Source organism: Balaenoptera borealis (assembly GCF_965194805.1).
Source record: "Balaenoptera borealis genome assembly, chromosome: 4".
NCBI lineage: Eukaryota > Metazoa > Chordata > Mammalia > Artiodactyla > Balaenopteridae > Balaenoptera > Balaenoptera borealis.
In genome coordinates this window covers 136,312,472-136,332,566 of record NC_138861.1, presented here as the reverse complement: position 1 = coordinate 136,332,566, position 20,095 = coordinate 136,312,472, and the positions used below count along the sequence as shown (strand labels likewise).

At 35.8% G+C, this 20,095-nt stretch overlaps 1 protein-coding gene across 6 annotated transcripts in view; it reads right to left on the bottom strand.

The window, feature by feature from the left end:
* Positions 1–2,494: 2,494 nt before the first annotated feature.
* INTU (inturned planar cell polarity protein) overlaps positions 2,495–20,095 on the bottom strand; it is an 84,952-nt gene continuing 67,351 nt past the window's right edge. For all 6 annotated transcript variants that reach the window (XM_082391389.1, XM_082391391.1, XM_082391393.1 and 3 more), the window contains 7 exons: positions 17,937–17,999; positions 16,888–17,109; positions 15,814–16,269; positions 14,699–14,796; positions 10,721–10,910; positions 7,830–7,987; positions 2,495–5,550 (listed from right to left, as the gene is read on the bottom strand). In XM_082391389.1, coding sequence (XP_082247515.1) covers positions 5,439–5,550; positions 7,830–7,987; positions 10,721–10,910; positions 14,699–14,796; positions 15,814–16,269; positions 16,888–17,109; positions 17,937–17,999 — 1,299 coding nt within the window. In that variant the 3' untranslated portion in view covers positions 2,495–5,438. The remainder of the gene's footprint in view (positions 5,551–7,829; positions 7,988–10,720; positions 10,911–14,698; positions 14,797–15,813; positions 16,270–16,887; positions 17,110–17,936; positions 18,000–20,095) is intronic.

Sequence of the window (20,095 nt, the reverse complement as noted above, 5' to 3'; positions counted from 1 at the left end):
TGCTCGTGTGATTTAGCAGGGGTCGTTTGTCTAGTCACTGTCTGGTTTTACTGACTGCACCCCATAACACATGTTCCTCTTTCCCCTGTATTTTATTTAAATTGGTAATTCTGTATAGAGCAGTGGTGCTCAAGCCAGACTGCACACTCAAAGGTGGGGAGTGGGTGAGTGTTTAGTCTAACTGATGATTGGCTTAGGTCCTGACTGTTAAATCAGGATATCTAGAAGTGAGCCTTGGTGTCTGTATTTGAATTTGAATTCCCCAGGTAATTCTTTTTTTTTTTTTTTAGATTTTTTTTTTAAGCCTTGTATTTTCTTTTCTTCCTCTTTAAAAAATAATTAATTAATTAAATTTTGGCTCTGTTGGGTCTTTGTTGCTGCCCGTGGGCTTCCACTAGTCGCGGCAAGTGGGGGCGTCTCTTGTTGCAGAGCACAGGCTCTAGGCACCTGGGCTTCAGTAGTTGTGGCACTCGGGCTCTCGAGCGCAGGCTTAGTAGTTGTGGTACACAGGCTTAGTTGCTCGACGGCACGTGGGATCTTCCCGGACCAGGGATCCAACCCGTGTCCCCTGCATTGGCAGGCGGATTCTTAACCACTGCGCCACCAGGGAAGTCCTCCCCAGGTAATTCTGATGTGCAGGGTTGAGAATCAATGACCTGTTCGAGAACAGTGGTTCACAAACTTTGATTTTAGGATCTCTTTTCACTCTTAACATTGAAGACCACAAAGAAGCTTCTGTTTTGGTGTTACGTGTTGACATTAACCATTTCAGAAATTGAAACAGAAAAATTTAAAAATCAACTCATTTAAAGTAACAATAATAAACCCCTACATAAGAAACATTTTAAAATAAAAAGTAACTATTTTCAAACAAAAAAATGTAGTGAGAACAGCCTTGTTTTATATTTTTGAAAGTCTTTTTAAATGTCTGGCTTAATAAAAGACAGCCGGATTTACATAGCTGCTTTTGCACTCCATTTGCTGCAATATCACACAACATGTAGCTGGTGGAGAACTCCACTGTACGCTAATGAGAGTGAAAGAGGCAAATAATGTCTTAGTATTATTAATAAAACAATATATTCCTGATTCTTTACAGCTTGTTTGATGGTTTCTAATAAAGGAAGATTCCATCTTATCATCTCTTACTCTGTAGGACTTGCAGTCTTAAAACATCTATAAAATGTGAGATGAGTTACTGGCTTTTTTGAACTTGAGGTTACATTTGCTTCTTTATTATCTTAAGTGTGTCTGAACACTTTTAATAGTACTTGTCACTAATAAAAAAACAAATATTTAGGCCAGAAGGATTCCAGAGCAGGAATTCTGTTACTATTTTGATTACCTCACATAAAGCTAGTTGGCAAGTCCTACTGGTACCATGTTTGGTGCTACCTTCCTTTCCATGGTGGCTTATTTGACTCAACTGGTTTTTCAGCCTGAGTCTCTCTACATTTTACATGCTGCTGCCAGATTAATCTTTCTGAAGCAATTGCATTAATCATTATTCCTAGCTTGAAATATTTAAAGTCTTCTCATTGTGTTGACTTCAAAATCCTTTGTGAAACCCATTACAAATTCAAGAAATGATGGGCATTTTATCTGCAAAAATCTGAAAAATGAAACATTTCATTCACTTTTAAGGTAATTCAGAGGACTTGGGGAGAAATTTAAAGGGTGAATTGCCTGAATCACACTCCAAGCCAGACTGTCTTTTTAAGGTGCCAAGAGAGGTCAACGGAACCATCTCTGGTCACAGGGAACATAAGTATCTCGGAGGCCGCAAAATCAAGTCTTCTGCTGCTTCCCAGGGCAATTTTCTGTCCCTTCCTTTCTTGACTCCCTTGCCCCTCTCCCCTGACATTTGACCCCGTAGTTGACATGTTCATAGCATATTCCTTTATGATATCCTCTAGCTTACTTTTGACATGTATTCTTTGTTAGGAGACAGCAAAAGTGAAAGTACTTAGAAGTGTAGCTTTTTTTTTTTTTAACCCTATTAAGAGCTCTGAATCAGCTCTTTTCAATAGATAAAGCTGAAAATGTTTATTTTAATTTGCTGCATTGTATTTTATTTACTGATTTGGGGAATGAAAAAAGTTCTGGTGATTTATATGTTGATATTAAAAGTATAGAGTCTCAGGGCCTTTGCACTGTTCACTCTTCTTTCCTTGGCAATCAGCTTGGTTAGTTTCCTCACTTACTTGAGATGTGGGATCACCTCAGCACCACTTTCCCTGGCCACCCTGTCTCCCACACTTCGTATCCCATTTTCTTGCTTCACTTTTTTTTTTTTCTCTTAGCTTTTGTCAACATAGTTACTTATTTGTCTTATTTGTGGCCTACCTCTCCCACAGGAACATAAGCTCTATGAAGGTAGGGATTTTTAGCTGTTTTGTTCACTGCTGTATCTCTGGCATCCAGAACAGTGCTTTGTACAGAGCAGAAATGTAATAAATGTTTGTAGGATGAATGGACAAAAAGGCAACACAACTGCAAACAAACCTCTAAACCATCTTTATTAAAAACTATCAATATAGTATAAAAATATCTTCAATTATATAGAATATAGAAGTACAACTCTACAAAATTAAATTATTTCCACACAGTTTAGTATACAGATTAAAGTTTTAGTAACATTCAATAATATATTTTAAAATATCCTAAATATAAGTCATTGTTTTAAAAGTGTTTAGTGTGGAATACTTTTTCTTAGCTTTCCAAAATTTTGTACAGTAGAAGGTATGATTTAGCTGACTCCATGGTTTTCAACCAATGGATATTTAATAATAATAATAATAAATGGTGGTGGTAATAGTAGTAGTAGTAGTAGCAGCTAACACTTTTATAGCACACAGCATATGCCAGGCACTATTTAGAGGAAATCAAACAGACAACACATGATTAATCACAATATTATTTTCAAGAATGTTCAAAGTGGACAAACCTAGTAAACTGATTTCATAGCTTTTCCCATTTGTATTAGAAATATAAAAAAGCAGGCACTGCAAATTTACTATCTTGCCAGCATGCATCAACATCAAGGGTCCCTTGGCACAAATAAGAAACATTCTCTTCTCTAACCTGACCAAAAGAAACAAACAAAAGAGCGATAAAGAAAGAGAAAGGGGTTAGAAGCTAAAATGTAATTTCATGGGGCTAAAAAATATATGATGGTGGTAAGACAGCACTTTTTTTTTTTTTTTTAATGCTGGTTATATAGGCTTTTGCGTTACAGTCTTTGGTAAAAAATAACTTTTGCAGGATGCTAATAAACTCCAACTTAAGAATGTTTCTATATCTGCTAAAGTATTCTTTGTCCCTCTTTATTTAATAAAATGGCAGATAGGCACTTCTTGTCTAATAATCAGACTGATCTACTTTCAGATGTGAATCTGAACATATATGGAAAAATGGGCAGCTAAGTTTACTTATAATGCTTATTTTGATATCCATTTAGAGATAAAAGCCAAGATAATGTTTGGTTTTATTTCTTAGAAGTGCAATGTCTCTGCAACATGGTCATTACAGAGCACATCTACAATGTTGCAAATGACTTCGCCCTTATTACCATCAGTAGTCTGCTTTGTCTTTTTATTTCAGTTATTAAATGGTGGTCTCATGATTCTTTGACACCAGGAAAGCAGTCCAACAAACCAAAATTTCATTAAATGAAACAAAAAGGTCCTGATGGTAAAATCCCAAGTCTTAGTTCAGTCTGTTTGAAAATCTGAGGTGATCAATAGCTGCATTTATGAATAATTCTCAGTATTAAAAATAGCTCATGGTGTTTTGGAGGACATATCAAGAAATTTAAGACATTTACTAAATACTTTTAAAGAATACCTCAATACCTATATATGTACACAAGCAGTCCTAAGACAGTAGTAAAGAGTCTGTCTACCATTTGACCAATATTATAATCTTAAGGGGGAGGATATTGCAAGGCATTTTCTACATTTCAAGAACCAAAGTTTCTTTCCCTGTTTTGAATGCCAAAATTAAGGCCCACAAGTCACTAATGGGACAAGTATAATGGTTTGCATCTTAAACGCCTGGGTGAAAATCTCTTAAACTCATGACAGAGGGATAATAGTGTTTCTTCTAAGACCAGATGTTTCAAATGGTGCATCGACTACATTTTGCAGTTAATTCAGAGTAAGCTGGAGGTCTCACGTTTGAGGTAGGGGAAAGGCAGGGACTGGCTTTAGATGTGCTGACATAATTTGCCTTCCAAAGTTAAGTCCTGAAGAAGAAAGAACCCAGTATTATAAAGTCTTGGGGGCATCTGAGACTTCAGTAGAATCCACTGGGTAAATGTCAATTAAGAATTGTCGTGTTCTTCCTTTCTTTCAATCCACCAAATTCTGACAGCCAATGAAAATTCTCATCTTAGTACTTTTCTTTCTCTACTCAAAGTCAAGTAAACTATCGTTCATTAAAATGTCCCCCTTTGGGAAAACCCAATACATAATGATCCATATTTGTAAGGCAAAAATTTGTATTGAACAAAAGAAGTCGCCATAGAATTTCTTTAGTCAACTTTTTCAGTGTTTTCAACATGATTAGATTTTTAAAAAATATTTACATACAACTTTCCCAAAATTCATGAACTTGCATAAAATGTGTGTATACCTGAATATATTTCAACAAAGAGAAAAACAATGAAAGTTTATGGACAAATAGTTAAAAAAAATATATCCTAGTCAAAATAGAACTGACCTGGAAAAGTAAAGAAAATCAAATAAATAAAAAAAGAAGTTTAATTTTCACTCCTCTCTTCCCCCATTGTGAGGTATCTACTAAAACACCTAAACTAAAGAAAAGTATCTGATCTAAGAAGGAATCAGTACTTGGACATTACAAATTTAGGTACCAAACAATAAGCAAGAGGGAAAAAATTGCACATTTTATACTTAAGAGGGTCTTTAGACACCTCAAAGCAATCATTTCATTTGTACATGAAAACTCTGAGCTCACAGAGGTACAACAACTTGCTCATGGTCACAGCACTAATCAGTTACAGAACCTGGTCACCGCCTCCCAATTTCATGATTGTTTCGCCAGATATCAATATTAGTCTTGAGAAAAATATACAACGAATTGGGTATTTTTCCCAGATAAACATTCCTATATTAATTTTACATAAAACACATCACATTATTTCAAACTAGTAAATAAATTAATGGTATATACCAAAATGGAAATAAGTTAACAATCCCTTCTTCATATTTTGATCAAGTATCTTCTTCAAAAGTCTCACAATAAGATTTAGTGCATCAAATCCAGCAGCATATCATCTCAGTCTTTAACAATCTTATGTTCAGTATTGAATAGTGGAAAGAAGTTAAACCTTATCTCTTTGTGAATGGATTTCAGCAGTTCTAACACTACTTTATGGTCTGTGCACAGTGTTGCTATACATCAAGAAAACACAGCTACAAGGTTAATCCAAAGAACAATTTAAAAGCCATTTCAATGGCAATTTCTGTGACTGAGTCATGAAAACAGACGTAAAGTTCTTGAAGTCTGGGATGAAGAAAGAGCCTCCTGTAGAGGAAAAGAACACACTCATTTCAGAAATTCCAAAAACAAAAAAACAAAGGAAAAAGACTCCAATGCTTCAATTTATTTTACTTAATTTTTTTGTTTCTGAAAGAATAAGTAGTAAATTCAAAACCACTAATCTAAATCTACAGTAGGGGGAAATGCAGCTAGATTTATTATAAAATAAATAATATATGCCTTAGGTCAATTATGTTTATTTTTCCAGAGTGTAAAAAGCCTATTTTATCAATATGTATAATCATGTCCCTCAGTTTTAAAGTATTAAATTTAGTCATTATTATTACAATACAGCCAATGGTGTACCATCATTCTAAGTACAATAGTTATTAGACATTGAATTGGGATTAACATTGAAACTTTGATTGTCTTAAAGAGTTAAAAATTTTAGTCTATTTAATCAATACTAATGTATACAAATCAAGCCATTTAAATCAGGTGTAGTTCTGCCTGACTTCCTTAAATTTCTCTATTCTACATAGATCAGCTTCGTCATAATTCAACACCTATTGATTTTTTTTCAATTCCAATTGTGAATGTAGTTAAGGCTCCACTGTACACCTGCATGTGTGCCTAACTGGTCTTCTTATCTCTATTCTCTCTTGTGTCCACACCATTTTCATTTGCTGCTCCCAGCTTGATCTTCCAATAGCACAGCTCTGATCACACTACACTGAGTTTTGATCATGCTGATGCTCCCAAACTTGGTTGGTTACACATCAGAATCACAAGTGAGCTTACTAAACATACAGAGTCCCACTCCCATAGATTATAGTTCAGTAGGTCTGGGGTGGGATGCAGGCATCTCTGATTTTAATAAGTGACTCAGGTGATTCTAAATCTCGTGGACCAGCACATGGGAATTACTGCTTTGGATAACATTTGTAAAGTGTTTGTCATACAGCTTAGTACTATATGATAGGTGTCCAGTAACATTAGTCCCACCTTACTCTGTGCTCCTTCCTCCACCAATTCTCTACCGCAACTCAAAGAACTGTCAGTGGCTCAATATTTCCCTCAAAATTCCATTCCTTAGTCAGGAATTGAAGGCTCTCTGCAGTGGTCCTAACTTAGCTTTCCAGCTTGATCTTTCACTTCATCTTTGCACATGCCATTCCCCTACCATCCTAACAAACCAGTCTACTCACTGCCATGCCTTATGATTTCCCTTGTTTGGATCTTTATTCATACCATCCTTTTCCTAGAATGCTCTATCCAAATCCAATTCATTTTCTAAAGCAGATCAATGGAACCTCTAAGCCTTTCTTTATAATCTCAGCTTAGATTTCCCCCCCTTCCTCAGAATTCCCAGAGTGTTTGGTTGTATTACCTACTTTACTATATATAGCCAGCTATCTTTCTCTCTATCTCCATAGAATATGCATCCATATATACATAGGTATTTAAGCATGTTTCATATTTCTTCTGCTAGATGTAAGACCATCAGATGCAATGACTGTGTTTAGCTTTGTGTTTTTCAGTCCACCTACCCACCACCACATTTTGCCAAGCACAGCTCCATTTACTAAATCCTTACATATTTATCAAGTGACCGTGTGCCAGGTGCTGTTGCAGGTGCCAGTGGTGGACAAGACAGATCAATTCCTGACCTCATAAAGCTGACATTCTAGTGAGGGGTAGAAAGATCATAAACAAACAAGAAAATTAAGAATAAAGGGGTGATAGAACAGAGAATAACCGAGTAGCCACTTTAATGTGGGCAAGAGATCATGGCTTGTCTCTTTAACAGGCGATGGCATGCTAGCACTGGTCTGAATATCCAGGAGCCAGATATGCAAAGGTGAAGAAGCAGACCATCCCCCATCCAATGTGACTGTGCACAGTGGACGGAGGAAGAGAGTGACAGGAGGTGGAAACAGACAGGTGGGCAGGGGCCAGGGAGGGCAGGGTCTTGTAGTTGGTTGGGGGTAGGAGAAGGAGAGGGGAAGAGAGGAGGGAAAGAAAGGAGAGAGGGAAGAAAAGAAGTAGGGACAGAGAGAAGGAAATAGCAGTGAAAGTATGGACTCATTACCTTTTAGTGTATGACTAATACAATTTTGTAAGATAACTGAATAAGTTTTCTTCTTTTTTTTTTTAACAGAAAAAGAGTTGGGAGCAATTTAAAGGAGATACTTAGGAAATAAAATAAAATTCTAAAATACATTAAAATATTATAGTTAGATTAATAATTCCATGCCTATATCTGAAAATGGTTATCTCCATTACCACTTTTCTGTCACTTTTTAATATTTTTTTCCACTTACCCTACTACCCAGTAAGCCATAACTGGTGGTGTTTTTCTCTGATCAGTCCAGTTTTCAGGTGAGCATTCAAACAATACACCATGTTCTTTCACAGGGTTAAGAGAAGTCACTGAATTTGTAGAACCTGAATGATCTCCACCATTTAGTGCTTTCTTCTTCTGTAAATTAATAGGTATTATTAGTATTAACTGGTATTAACTGTTACTTTAAAACGTTTTATATATAGATTTGAATTGGTTGATCGTAATACTTTAAGTGCCTGCAATGACATTCTTCTCTTTACCTGCAGGAAAATTTCTATTCTTCCTCATACTTACTTTATTATTATTTTTTATACATTTATTTATTTATTTGTTTGTTTATTTATTTATTTTTGGCTGTGTTGGGTCTTTGTTGCTGCACACGGCGAGCGGGGGCTACTCTGTTGCAGTGTGCGGGTTTCTCATTACTGTGGCTTCTCTTGTTGCAGAGCACGGGCTCCAGGCACGTGGGCTTCAGTAGTTGTGGTGCACAGGCTCAGTAGTTATGGCTCGCGGGCTCCAGAGCGCAGGCTCAGTAGTTGTGGTGCATGGGCTTAGTTGCTCCGCGGCATGTGGGATCTTCTTGAACCAGGGCTCGAACCTGTGTTCCCTGCATTGGCAGGCCGATTCTTAACCACTGTGCCACCAGGGAAGTCCCCTCATACTTTAAGTACCATCTCCTAAAAGAGACTTCACGGATAAAGTCTCTCTTGACTCTCCAAGGGAACATTTTGTTTACAGCCCTACCTTATTAGTATTTACGCTATATTATATCAGCAGTTTATAGGTTTGTTTTTCCCAGTACATTAAAATCTCTTTTCCAGGGCAGACAAAATATGCTATTCATCTTTGTATTCTTTGAAAGCAGCTGTGCCTGGTACACAGTAGGTGCTTAATGAACAGATTACTAATGAGTTACTAAATGAATAGATGATTTTGTAATACACTTAAAACACATATACTTAAAGCAGTATTGCCTCTTCCTCTGAAGCATACTCTAAATTTCCCACTGATTAAATCATTAGCAAACCAGTGACTCATTTGGAACATAAAGACTTTTTGTAAAGCTCAGGCCAAAACAGTGGAGTGATCCTTGATTCTGCTCTTTCTCTCAAAATACTTATTTAAGACATCAGCAAATCCTTTCAGCTCATCCTCCAAAATATATTCAAGATCCAGAAGCCACTGACTTCTTGCTTTGAGAATTTCCACAGCTCCTAACTGGTCCCTGCCTCCACCCTCTCTACCCTACAAGCTCGTTCACAGTAGCATGAGGGATCCTTTCAAAACTAAGGATCACGTCCCTGCTCTGCTCAGAACTGCCCAAGAACCTCCCGTCTTCTTCCAAACAAAGCCCAGAGTCCCTAGTCTATTGGGCCATGCATGACCTGGCCCTGCTACCTTGGCCATCTCAACTCCTACCACTCTCCTCCCTACTCAGCCCATTCCAGGGCTCTCTCAGCCACCCTACCTCTGGGTCTTTGTACTTGCTGTTCCTTCTGCCTGGAAGCTGTGCCTCCACATCTGCCGCATGGCTTGGTCCCTCACTTTACTCAGGTCTCTGTTCAAATATTACTTGACATGATCAGAGACATCTTTCAAAATAGTAACCCCCACCTCTCGACCTTACTCTGTTTTATTACTCCTCTTGAAACTTACCCTACCTGATATATTACACTGCTTGCTAATTCATTAGCCTCCCCTGTTAGAATACAGGCTTCATGAGGAAAGACTTTGTTTTGTTCACTGCTGTATCCCCAGCATCTTGAGTAGTATCTGGTGTGTAGTAGGTACCTCAATATTTAAATAATATGGGAAAGTCTAATTTATATTACCAAATATTACTAAATAAGTTAATGAAATAAACCTTATAGAATCTATCAGTATGTTAAACAGGAAAGGAGGAGCCTAACAATGCAAAGCACATAGACATATATAGTCAAACATAACATTTTGTTGAATACCAATTTCTGAGAGCTCGAAGAAGAAATCCTGTAAGACAAAGAATTTTACTGCTGAATGAGTCCTAAGAGATGATATAATTCAGCTCACTCACTTTATAGCTGAGAAAATAGGAAGAGTTAATAAGGCTCAGTCCAGGATTCCTTCTCCCAGCCCAATGTTCTTCTACCTTTAAGCCTAAATTCTTCACAAATTTAGCATCCTTAGTACACGTATTGCTATGTACATTACAATCATTCTTCAGGGAGGTTTTTTTTTTTTTTTTTTTTTTTTGGCAGTATGATGTTTGACCAGTCACAAATAAACTTCTGTATGTTTATCCTTTTCAAGAAATCAACACTTATCTTTCCCTGCTATTAAAACTATCTAATTGATATTTTAATTGTATACAACATTACTACTTATCCAGAGGTACAATATCAAATAAAACTTCATCCTGGATTGAAAAGCAAGCAAGCAAGCAAGCAAGCAACCAACCAACCAAGTGGCTGAAACATAACAGTATTGCGCCTACTGCTATACTTTATTCCCTTTTGTTCCAAAATACCTTATCCTGCTGGTTGAATACTTAAAGAATTATCAGTTACCAAATGGTAGAGATAACTGTCTGAGAAATGGGAGGCAAGTTTACATTACAAACTACTGTGTTCTACTTTGCTATAGAAAACACACAGGTCCACTGTTTCCTGAAATAGTAATCTGGGACATCAAACTCAGAATTATGAAACAAAGTTTTAAAGTTAAGTACAGTGAATATAATCCTTTGGCACTCAAGGTAGATGGAATGACTGTTAAAAAAAATAAATGACAACAGTCATTGCTGGACATATTGATTAAAGAGTTTTAGAGAGAATATTTAGAGGTCTGGAAATAAACTGGCAGAAAATTATATTTATAGCAGTGCCCTACCTCTTCAACCAATGTCTGTTGGAAAACTGCACGAATGGAGAGACAACACTGATGGAAATTTTTTATCAGCTGAGGGTGGATAGAGCCACTTAGCTGTGCCACCTCTTCGTGGGTAGGAGTAATAAAGATTCCTTGCACTGTTTCTAAGGCAACATAGTGGAAAAGTGTGTTCTCAGGACCAGACGTCAATCTTGAAAAGAAAAAAAAAGATATTAGAAGTAAACTTAAAAATGTTGCTTCATTTTGAATGTTGTAGACATCTAATAAGCTTTTAACTACAAAAGAATATTAGGAGTGTAATTAGGGAAGGGAAACTAGGCCAAACATTGAATTTCCTCTTCCTCCTTATCTGAAATACAGGCTAGGGCTATTATCGATTCCCTTAATGGAGGCAAACACTACATGTCACGCAAGGATAAATAAACACCAATTCGTTTGCAAGTAACTTAATCATCCCTTTGCTAAACAACCCAAACTGGCTAAACTCCTCTTTTTCCATGGTTGGTAATGAATAACTCAGCCCATGTCTGGCCCAGATACCTACAAGCCATAAACAAGGTATGTCTAGCGTGGACCACAAATAAAAACACCTTCCAATAAACTAAGCTTTTCAGTTAGTAGCATTAAAGTCTCTTACGACGATAGTCAAATTGATGATCCTAAAGAAAAATAAAATTATTATTACCAACTGCAAAGCTGAGTTAATATTCTAGAATACCATGGCAATTGCTAGAAGTATTCTACTACTTCTTATCATTACAGTCTTCCTTCTCTTCTATGTTCTCTTACTATTTTCACTTCTCCATTCTTCTTCTCCATCCTTTCTTCCCCTACTGAGATCTCAGACAGGCCTGCAGAACCTATAAATACTGCTTATTTCTACCAGCAGTAAGAAGACCTAAAGAGCGACAATAACAGCAACAATGAAATAATGGCAATAGTTATCATATACTGAATGTCTTCTATGTTCCAGGGTAGGTGCTTTAAAATACCTTAGACTTAATTCTCATAAGGACCCTGTAAGATATTAAACATTACTATCCTCATTTCAACCGTGAGGAAATCAATGTTCAGAGGACTTGGATTAACTTGTTTGAGGCCACATAGCTAAGTGTCAGAGCTTAACTGACTCTGCTCCACTATACCTCGCTTTTTCCTGATTGGCAATCTTTAAATAAATGGACAGCAATTCCCCATCTGCATCTCAAACACTCAGGCTGCTCTATTCTCATTCTAATGTCTATTAAAAAAATTCATTTAGTTGATTTTTCTTCCAGCCATAGCACAGAGGCAAAGCAAAGGCATATTTCAGCTCTTAGCCTAAATACTGCCTCAGTCATCCATGATAACCAAATTCCTGTTAAATTGTTAATTAGGCAGCAAGATCAGAATAACTTTTGATCACTAACTAATGCTCTTGGTTCTCTTTAGAGACCAGGGATAGGCAGGGAAGGAGATCATCTACAAATTTTTCTCATACTTTTCCATAGGGTGGTTGGCTCATTAACACTGGTGGCTGATATTTTTTCCATCAAGTAAAAAATAATCAAAATGAAAAAAATTATAATTATTCAAAAAGGAAAATAATTTAAAACATACATTTTAATCCTGAGGTCACCAAATTCAAGAAAAGGTATAGAACAGAAATGATTCTTAATAAGAATCATTAATTCTTAATAGGAATCATTAATTAATAAGATTCCTATTTAGGGAAGTTTAGAAATAACATTTGTGTTAACTTCTTTAATTTTCTCTGAAAACAACCCCACGACAAAATGAGCAGGTCTAGTGCTTGAAAACCATAAATCAACTCAGCGTATATTAACTCACTCAGTGTATAAACCGAAAGTTTAAAAATCATCAAACAAGCAATTACTCACTGGGAAGACAAATATTTGTTCAAAAAAATGCAGATTAAATCAGATTAATTCTTCAGAAAGGTCACTCCTATAGCAGAGAATGTATTCAGGGTAGGCTAGGAGATGGGAGCCCATTGCAATACAACCAGGTGAGAGAATAGGAGCTTGATCTAGGGTAGGATCATTAGGGGTTGGATCCATGCAGAATGGATAGGACTTGGTCACTGAATGAAATGTTTTCTGTATATTATTGTTTTTAGTATATTATATATTTTTATTTTACAAAAACACATATAAATTAGGATAATATATTACACACTGGTTTATATCACACTTTTAAAATTAACTACATAGTTTGAAGATCTTTCCATGTTAATAAAGAGAATAAATAGGCATCTGTAGCATCCTTTTAAATAGGAGAGCCTATGATTTACATCACATATTACTTTATGCTTAATTTAACATAATTATAAATTTATGTTAAGTTATAATATAAACTTACGTTATAAACTTGGAAAAAGAGTTTCTTTTTACTAGAGATAAAGCCCAAATAACACACATACATATTTAAAAAATAAGATATGGAGGTAATAAAAATTCAGAGCAGTAGTTTTTGTTAAATGGAAGACTAGGGTTGGGGAAGGTATTTCAGGCTTCCAACAAAGGTTTGATTTAGATTTCTTTGATTAAAAAACATTTTTAACTATTAAAAAGTTAAACATCATATTGGAAGGCATTAAATTCCAAATTTTAACACATTGTATCAATATTTCCAGTGCATTATTTTATGTAGACAAATTACCTTGCTTTTGCCCTGACTTCAGGGAAAAGGCTTTTCCTGACAACTCTGTGAGATATATATTTGAACTTATTATAAAATGTTTCAACGATCAAGAAGGCGGTAGCTCTGAACTTCTTTTTTTTAATGGGAATTCTATTTGTATATGTCTACTTGTTCAAATAAAAGTGCGCAATTGAGGGAATGCCCTGGTGGTCCAGTGGTTAGGACTCTGCGCTTCACTGCTGAGGGCGCGGGTTCAATCCCTGGTTAAGGAACTAAGATCCCGTGAGCCGCGTGGTACGGCCAAAAAAAAAAAAAACAAAACAGTGTGCAATTGAGTTTGTTACACAAGTTGATACCATGCATGACATTGTAATTAAATAGCAGACGAAGCTCAGGAAGACCAGCTTGTCACCACATAATAGTGTTCTTGTTCTTGCCCAACAAGAAGTAAATATGTAACATTTCATATTTTAATAATTAAGCTGTTACACATGCTCCTCTCACTTAGTTCCTTTTACATGAGAACTCCCTACTTACTGTAAATTTGAGGTTTCACCTATTTTCTAAAGAGGGTGTCATAGGCTCAGTTCTCTGGCCCCAGACTCTGATCGGGAGATATGCAGGGAGGAAGTTTATCAGGGGGGATGCTTGGAAACAACACCTGTGGGGGTAAGACTGAAGGACTGAGCACTGGGAGAAGTTGAACCGTGCCGCAGTTGAGACAGAGGTCTCAGCAGATACCACCGGGAACGCGGAAGCTTGGATGGCCTTTTAGAGCTGTCCTGAATTTAAGTAGGGGCCAAGCCTTTGTACTTACTTATCTATTAGTCATTAGATGTAGGCTACTCCTAGAGAGAGGTTGTAACCTTGGCGGAGTCAGTAAACTTCCAAATAAGACAAGGCCAGGGGAGGGACTCAGCCATGCATGAGCCATTAGCAGCCATCACTCTCAAGCACTGGGAATGAGTGCCCGGGGCTAAGGACTATCTGCAAAAACACAGCATCCACCAGAGTCTAAAAATAGTAAACTCTAATGTAAAAACTAGACACACAAAAGGGAGGTTACCTGTGGAAGAGACATAAGTGGGAACTTTCACATTTTGAAGTATTACTTTGTATGCTTTTTATTTCTTATAACATGAGTATGTTTCCTATATGTATAATGAAAGATATTAAAGAAATAGCATAGCTATTACCTTTCATATATAAGAGATATCATAATTACATTTGTTGAATAAAATCTCTATATGTTATGGAATAGCACTTTTTCGTTGTAACATTTCCTCGAAGACACAGAGTTAAGTGAAAAAAGAATAAAACAAGGAAGTTTCTTACTTCATTGTGTTATATTTATCCAGTTCTTTTTCTGAAAGGTCCTTTTTCAGGTTCGCCAAATGAAATGGATTTGGAAGAGCAGACTTCTTTTTAGTGACCTAAAAAGTATTATTAAGTAGATCCATTTATATCTAAGAATGGAATCAAACAGGAGAAATGACGTAAAACTAAAAATCCTTCTAAGAGAACTACTTACTATTTTGCAATGTTTCTTTTAAATAGTTTTGATGCTAATTTGTACCTCTTGGCTTATCCTATGGCAACAGTGACCCGAGGGCCATGTCATGGGAAGACATGACAGTTCTACCTGTAAACCTTCTACTGGAGCCATAATGGAGCCATCACCAAATTTTGTTACAATTTATATGTATGCATACTCGTCCCCCTCTCTAGACTCTGCACTCCTCAAAGGCAAGAGCTGCGTCTTACTCATCTTTTTATCTCCTTTGTGTAGGATAGCCCTTGGCACATAGTAGACGTTCCATCAATATTTGTTAAATGGCTGAATCTTAGAGATTAATTCAATTTCTTTTAGGAGTTGTTCAGGGCTCTTTAAGTCTATCCAAATCCTCCTAGACTATATTTCCTACCAATTTCACAGACTTGGATAATGAGTACCACCAATGTGAGTACTTCCTAAATATACCCACTTAGGGCTCCAAGAGTGCTCTATTGTTTGGAATTAGGAGATCGAATCTATCTATCTATCTACCTATCTATCTATATAATTTTTTAAAGTTTCTGATTCTCTTGTTTCTACTGAACACTTTCTTGGCTATTTAATTAGATCAGCCACCAAATGCCCCACAAGTAGCATGTTTTCTGTTATCACTGTGAATAGAAAAGAAAGAGTTGAACATGGAAGGCGGGATTAAAGAGTTTCCCTACTTGTAATTACTGTCAAATAGATGTCCTAGCTGTCAAGGGGCTAGTAATGTTTTATTACTTGATATTTTCTTCTTTCTTTGGTCCTAACTCGTTGGTTTGCCAACAGTGACTAAAACCACTAGTGCAAATGAAGAAGTATCTGCCATTAAAAATTCTCTTGCAATTAGAAGTAAGGACTGGAGAGACAGCTTAGCTCCCAGAACGTACACACTTGAATGAACACACACCTTAAGCAAGGCCCCGCTTTCCTCTGAACCATCAGAACCCTGAGATGCTGCAGTGTGGGGACTCAGGCCAACACCTTCTCCACCTTCACAACCACTGTCAGATCCTCCACTTCTGGATGGACTGGACTTCCGTGTCTTTAGGGAATAGTCACCAAAAAGAGTTCTTCTGCATGTTGGAGAGGTTGCTACTTTGGAAGTACCTTGTAGCCGACTGAGGATAGGGGAGGTTGTTAAATTATCTAATTTTTCATGTGATCCAGCAAGAAACCAGTCAGCACAAGACAAACAGGGGGTTGCAGAAGAGGCTAGCCGTTCATTTATGCGGGAATCTACCCCTTCCAGCTGGTGAAGAGTTGTTTTGACCTGATCCACATATATACAGTCCGGTCCAGGATTCCCAACAGCTTTGGATGCACAGCCTCCAGCTTCTAATAGCACACACAACATATAATGTCTCTATAAGAAAAAAAATTAACATAGGTTTAGCTACATGAAAATATTTGTATGTAACATGCACATATAAATTTATGAATACTAAACAGATATGGGCATGGGGCATAATCGTGTGATGATTATTGAAAAATCCTCCCTCCCCTTCTTAGTTATCCTCAATGCTTCTTGATCACCCTTGAAAACAAATCTCACATTGCCTTATCCTGATATACCCTCAACTGCCACTTTTGGCACATGGAATTCCCTAAGGTAGCTTTCAAAGAGCCTCAATAATTGGTAGTCCTTTCATTTACAATCACATATTTATTCTGTTTCTGGTTCTATATTCTTTTCATGTCTATTTCCCAAAACAAACTAGAAGATAAAACCTCTGTTTTTATAGAAATGGGAACAAAAGATCTTAAGAACCTGCTAAAATCTTGAGTTTCATTAATATTTCTCTATGAGTATTAAATGGATACAAACGAAAAGAAATAAGGGCACATAACATTTTGTTTGAATACTACTATTTGACATGGTTATAATTTTAAATTATCATTTTTGTTTGTGTATTTATTTAGTCTGTAAATGGCAAAAAAAAAAAAAAAAAAAAAATCCCAAGAAAAACTAAGGTAAACTTACCAAGCCAACAATTAGCAAAAAATACCTCCCTTCAGGTTCCTGAAAGACTTCAGTGTCTGAGTCTGTAGAAGGTTGGAGGTGATGTCGAGGAAATACTTCTCTCCATATTACCAACTGACCAATTCTTTGTTTTGCTGCTAAAGGCAGTAGGCAATAGTGGCGACAGTATACAGCAATATCAATAAGATCATCCTTAGGCAAATGACTGCATATCAAATAACCCTTGAATTTAACCACAGAGAATAAAAGTCAACTAGTGACATAAAGCAATAATTCTATAATATAGTTCTAAGAGTTTTATAGGTATTTCTTCAGTTGGCTTAAAATATTCCAGTTTCAAATGGAATAAATGAAGACATAGTAAAAATAGATGTTTTTTTCAACTAGACATCAAGTATTTGGGATAACTTAAGTCTATAACAGGTACACTTTAGCATAAAGCAAGATCACCTCTAAGTAGCACTAGCCTGAGAATTTGGCAAAATTACAAAAGCACTGAATTCTGAAGATGAAAAGTGGAGAAGCAGGAGTCAAGGTGGGGAGAGACTTACTTTTCGCTGCTTACAGCTCTGTATTGTTTGATTCTTCTTTAGATATGTTTTATATTGTGCTTAAAAATCTTTTTTAAAAATTAAAATACTTAAATTCATTTGATGTTCAACTTGCTTTGCATGGAAGTCAACTACTTAATGTTAGAAAATTTACAAGATGCATAGTTATTTTCTGAAGATAAGGAAAAAAACCACATGATTGCAAAAGGAAATCAACAAAGTAGTATTGCTCTTCTCTCATATACACTTGGTTCTTTGAGGACTGTTTCTCTCTTACACGTTTGTAAATGCTTTAAAATGTAATGAAACCAGAAATATTTATTGTATTTGTAAATACGTAGGTACAAGTCTTGTTTTAAGATCTAAATTTTATGGTACCTACATTCAGAGAAAAAGAGATAAATGTATTTTTCATGTTTGTAAGAATTTGAGAAAATTTACTTTAGGTCTGTTCATATAGCAGTACGACATATATAAAAATTTCAAGCTTCAACTTACCTTGTAAAATAGAGAAGAGCCCAAAATTGTATATAGCCGTCTCATGTCATAGTAATCCTCAGACTGGGGGAAAAACCACAGTGGATTTATATATATATAAAATTTTATATATATGTATATATATATTTTTTATGATTTAAAAAAATCCTAGTTAAGCTACAACAGTTAAAATGGAAATTACATTCTTAAGTAACTTATCTCTTCTTCTTTTAATATTTATTTATTTATTATGGAAGTATAGTTGATTTACCGTGTTTCAGTTGTACAGCAAGGTGATTCAGTTACACACACACACACACACACACACACACACACACACACACATTCTTTTTCAGATTCTTTTCCTTTATAGGTTATTACAAGATATTGAATATAGTTCCCTGAACAGCAGGTCCTTGTAGTAACTGAACTTTTCATAGTGCCTTCTTTAGAAATCAATATATTAGGCTATTAGGGTGAGACATAAGGTGCCTATATATTTATTTTTGACTGAGAACAATCTTATTTTTGATTCTTGTAAGATAATGTTGATTAGAGACATCTAAGAGTAGAACATAAGATTTCTTACCTCAAGAGGGATTGAAAGAAATCTACTAAGACAAAATGCTTCTACTGGACATCCCCTAAAGTATCCAATATTACCATATACTATTTTTGAAAGTACAAATTGGTACAACCTATTTGGGGGCAACTGAGCAGTACGTAAAAAAAAAAAATTAAATACACATACTCTTTGAGTAATTCCTCTTTTAGAAATCTACAGAAATACTTGAACAAGAGATTCAAGATGTTTGTATAAAAAGTTAAGAGTAGAATTTGTAATATGCAAAAACTGGAGATAAAGTTCAACAATGGAAAATGGTTAAGGAAATAAGGTTATGTTCACATCACAGAATATCATACATCTGTTTAAAAAAATAAGGTTGATCTATATGAGCAAGCACAAAAGGTTTTAGAATACATTGTTCAGCAAAGAATGCAAGCTGTGGAACAAAATACTCACTATGATCTAAGTCTTGTTAAAAACAGCACCCCCAATTATATACATGTATGTATATACATATGTGTTGGTTTGTATGGGGGTATGTATGTGTATAGAAAAGGGTCTGGAAGAATATATTCCAAACTGTAAGAGCAGTTGTAACTGGGGATGGAACTGGGGGAGAGGGATGAGGAGGGAGGACATTTGTTTTTAATAACCATGCTTGCATTTATTTTTAACCAATATGCATGCATTACTTTTGTAAGTTGAAAAAAAAAAAACACAACGAAACCTAAGGAAAACTGAAAACTGGAAAAAATCTAAATACCCCTCAGTTGGGGAATGGATAAACACTGTGATATCATCATACAATGGAACACTATCATCAATAAAAAGGACTGAACTACTGATATAGACAACATGAATGAATCTCAAATGCATTATTCTCAGTGAAAGAAATCAGGCCCACCTTTTTTCATTTGTTTTGACTGCCTTTATGTCAAAGATATTTCTTGTGATGCTTTACTGTCCTCATATTTAAGAACTAGGTATTAAGTTCACTGGAAGCTTTTTGAGGGTCTGGAAGCTCTGATTGGCTTCACTATAGGTAAGCTTTTAAAAACTGTTTTATTTTATGCATGCAGTCCAAGAGGATTTCAGGTGAGATACATTCCCTTAAGCAATCAACTGGATGTTCTTGGCTCATGGTAGTAAATGTGATTGGGGAAATAGCTGTGAATACCATTCTTTCTGTGCCCCAGAAATGTCACCCTTCTCTGGAATGAGATTAACTGGGTGTTCAGTAATATTAAAAAAGCATGAAATATAAATAAATAAATTAATTAATTAAAAATCGTTTTATTTTAATTAAAATTTTGATCATGGTAAAATACACATAATATAAAATTTACCATCTTAATCATTTTTAAGTGTACAGCTCAGTAGTGTTATGTACATTCACACTGTTGGACAGCCAAATCTCCAGAACTCTTCCTCCTGCAAAACTGAAATGCCGTATCCATTAAACAACTCTCCATTCCCCACGCCTTCCTGCAGGCCCTGGCATCCACTCTTCTACTTTCTGTCTTTATGAGCTTGACTACTTTAGGCATCTCCTGTGGGTGGAATTGTGCACTACTTTGTCTTTTTTTTTTTTTTAAGATTTATTTACTATTTA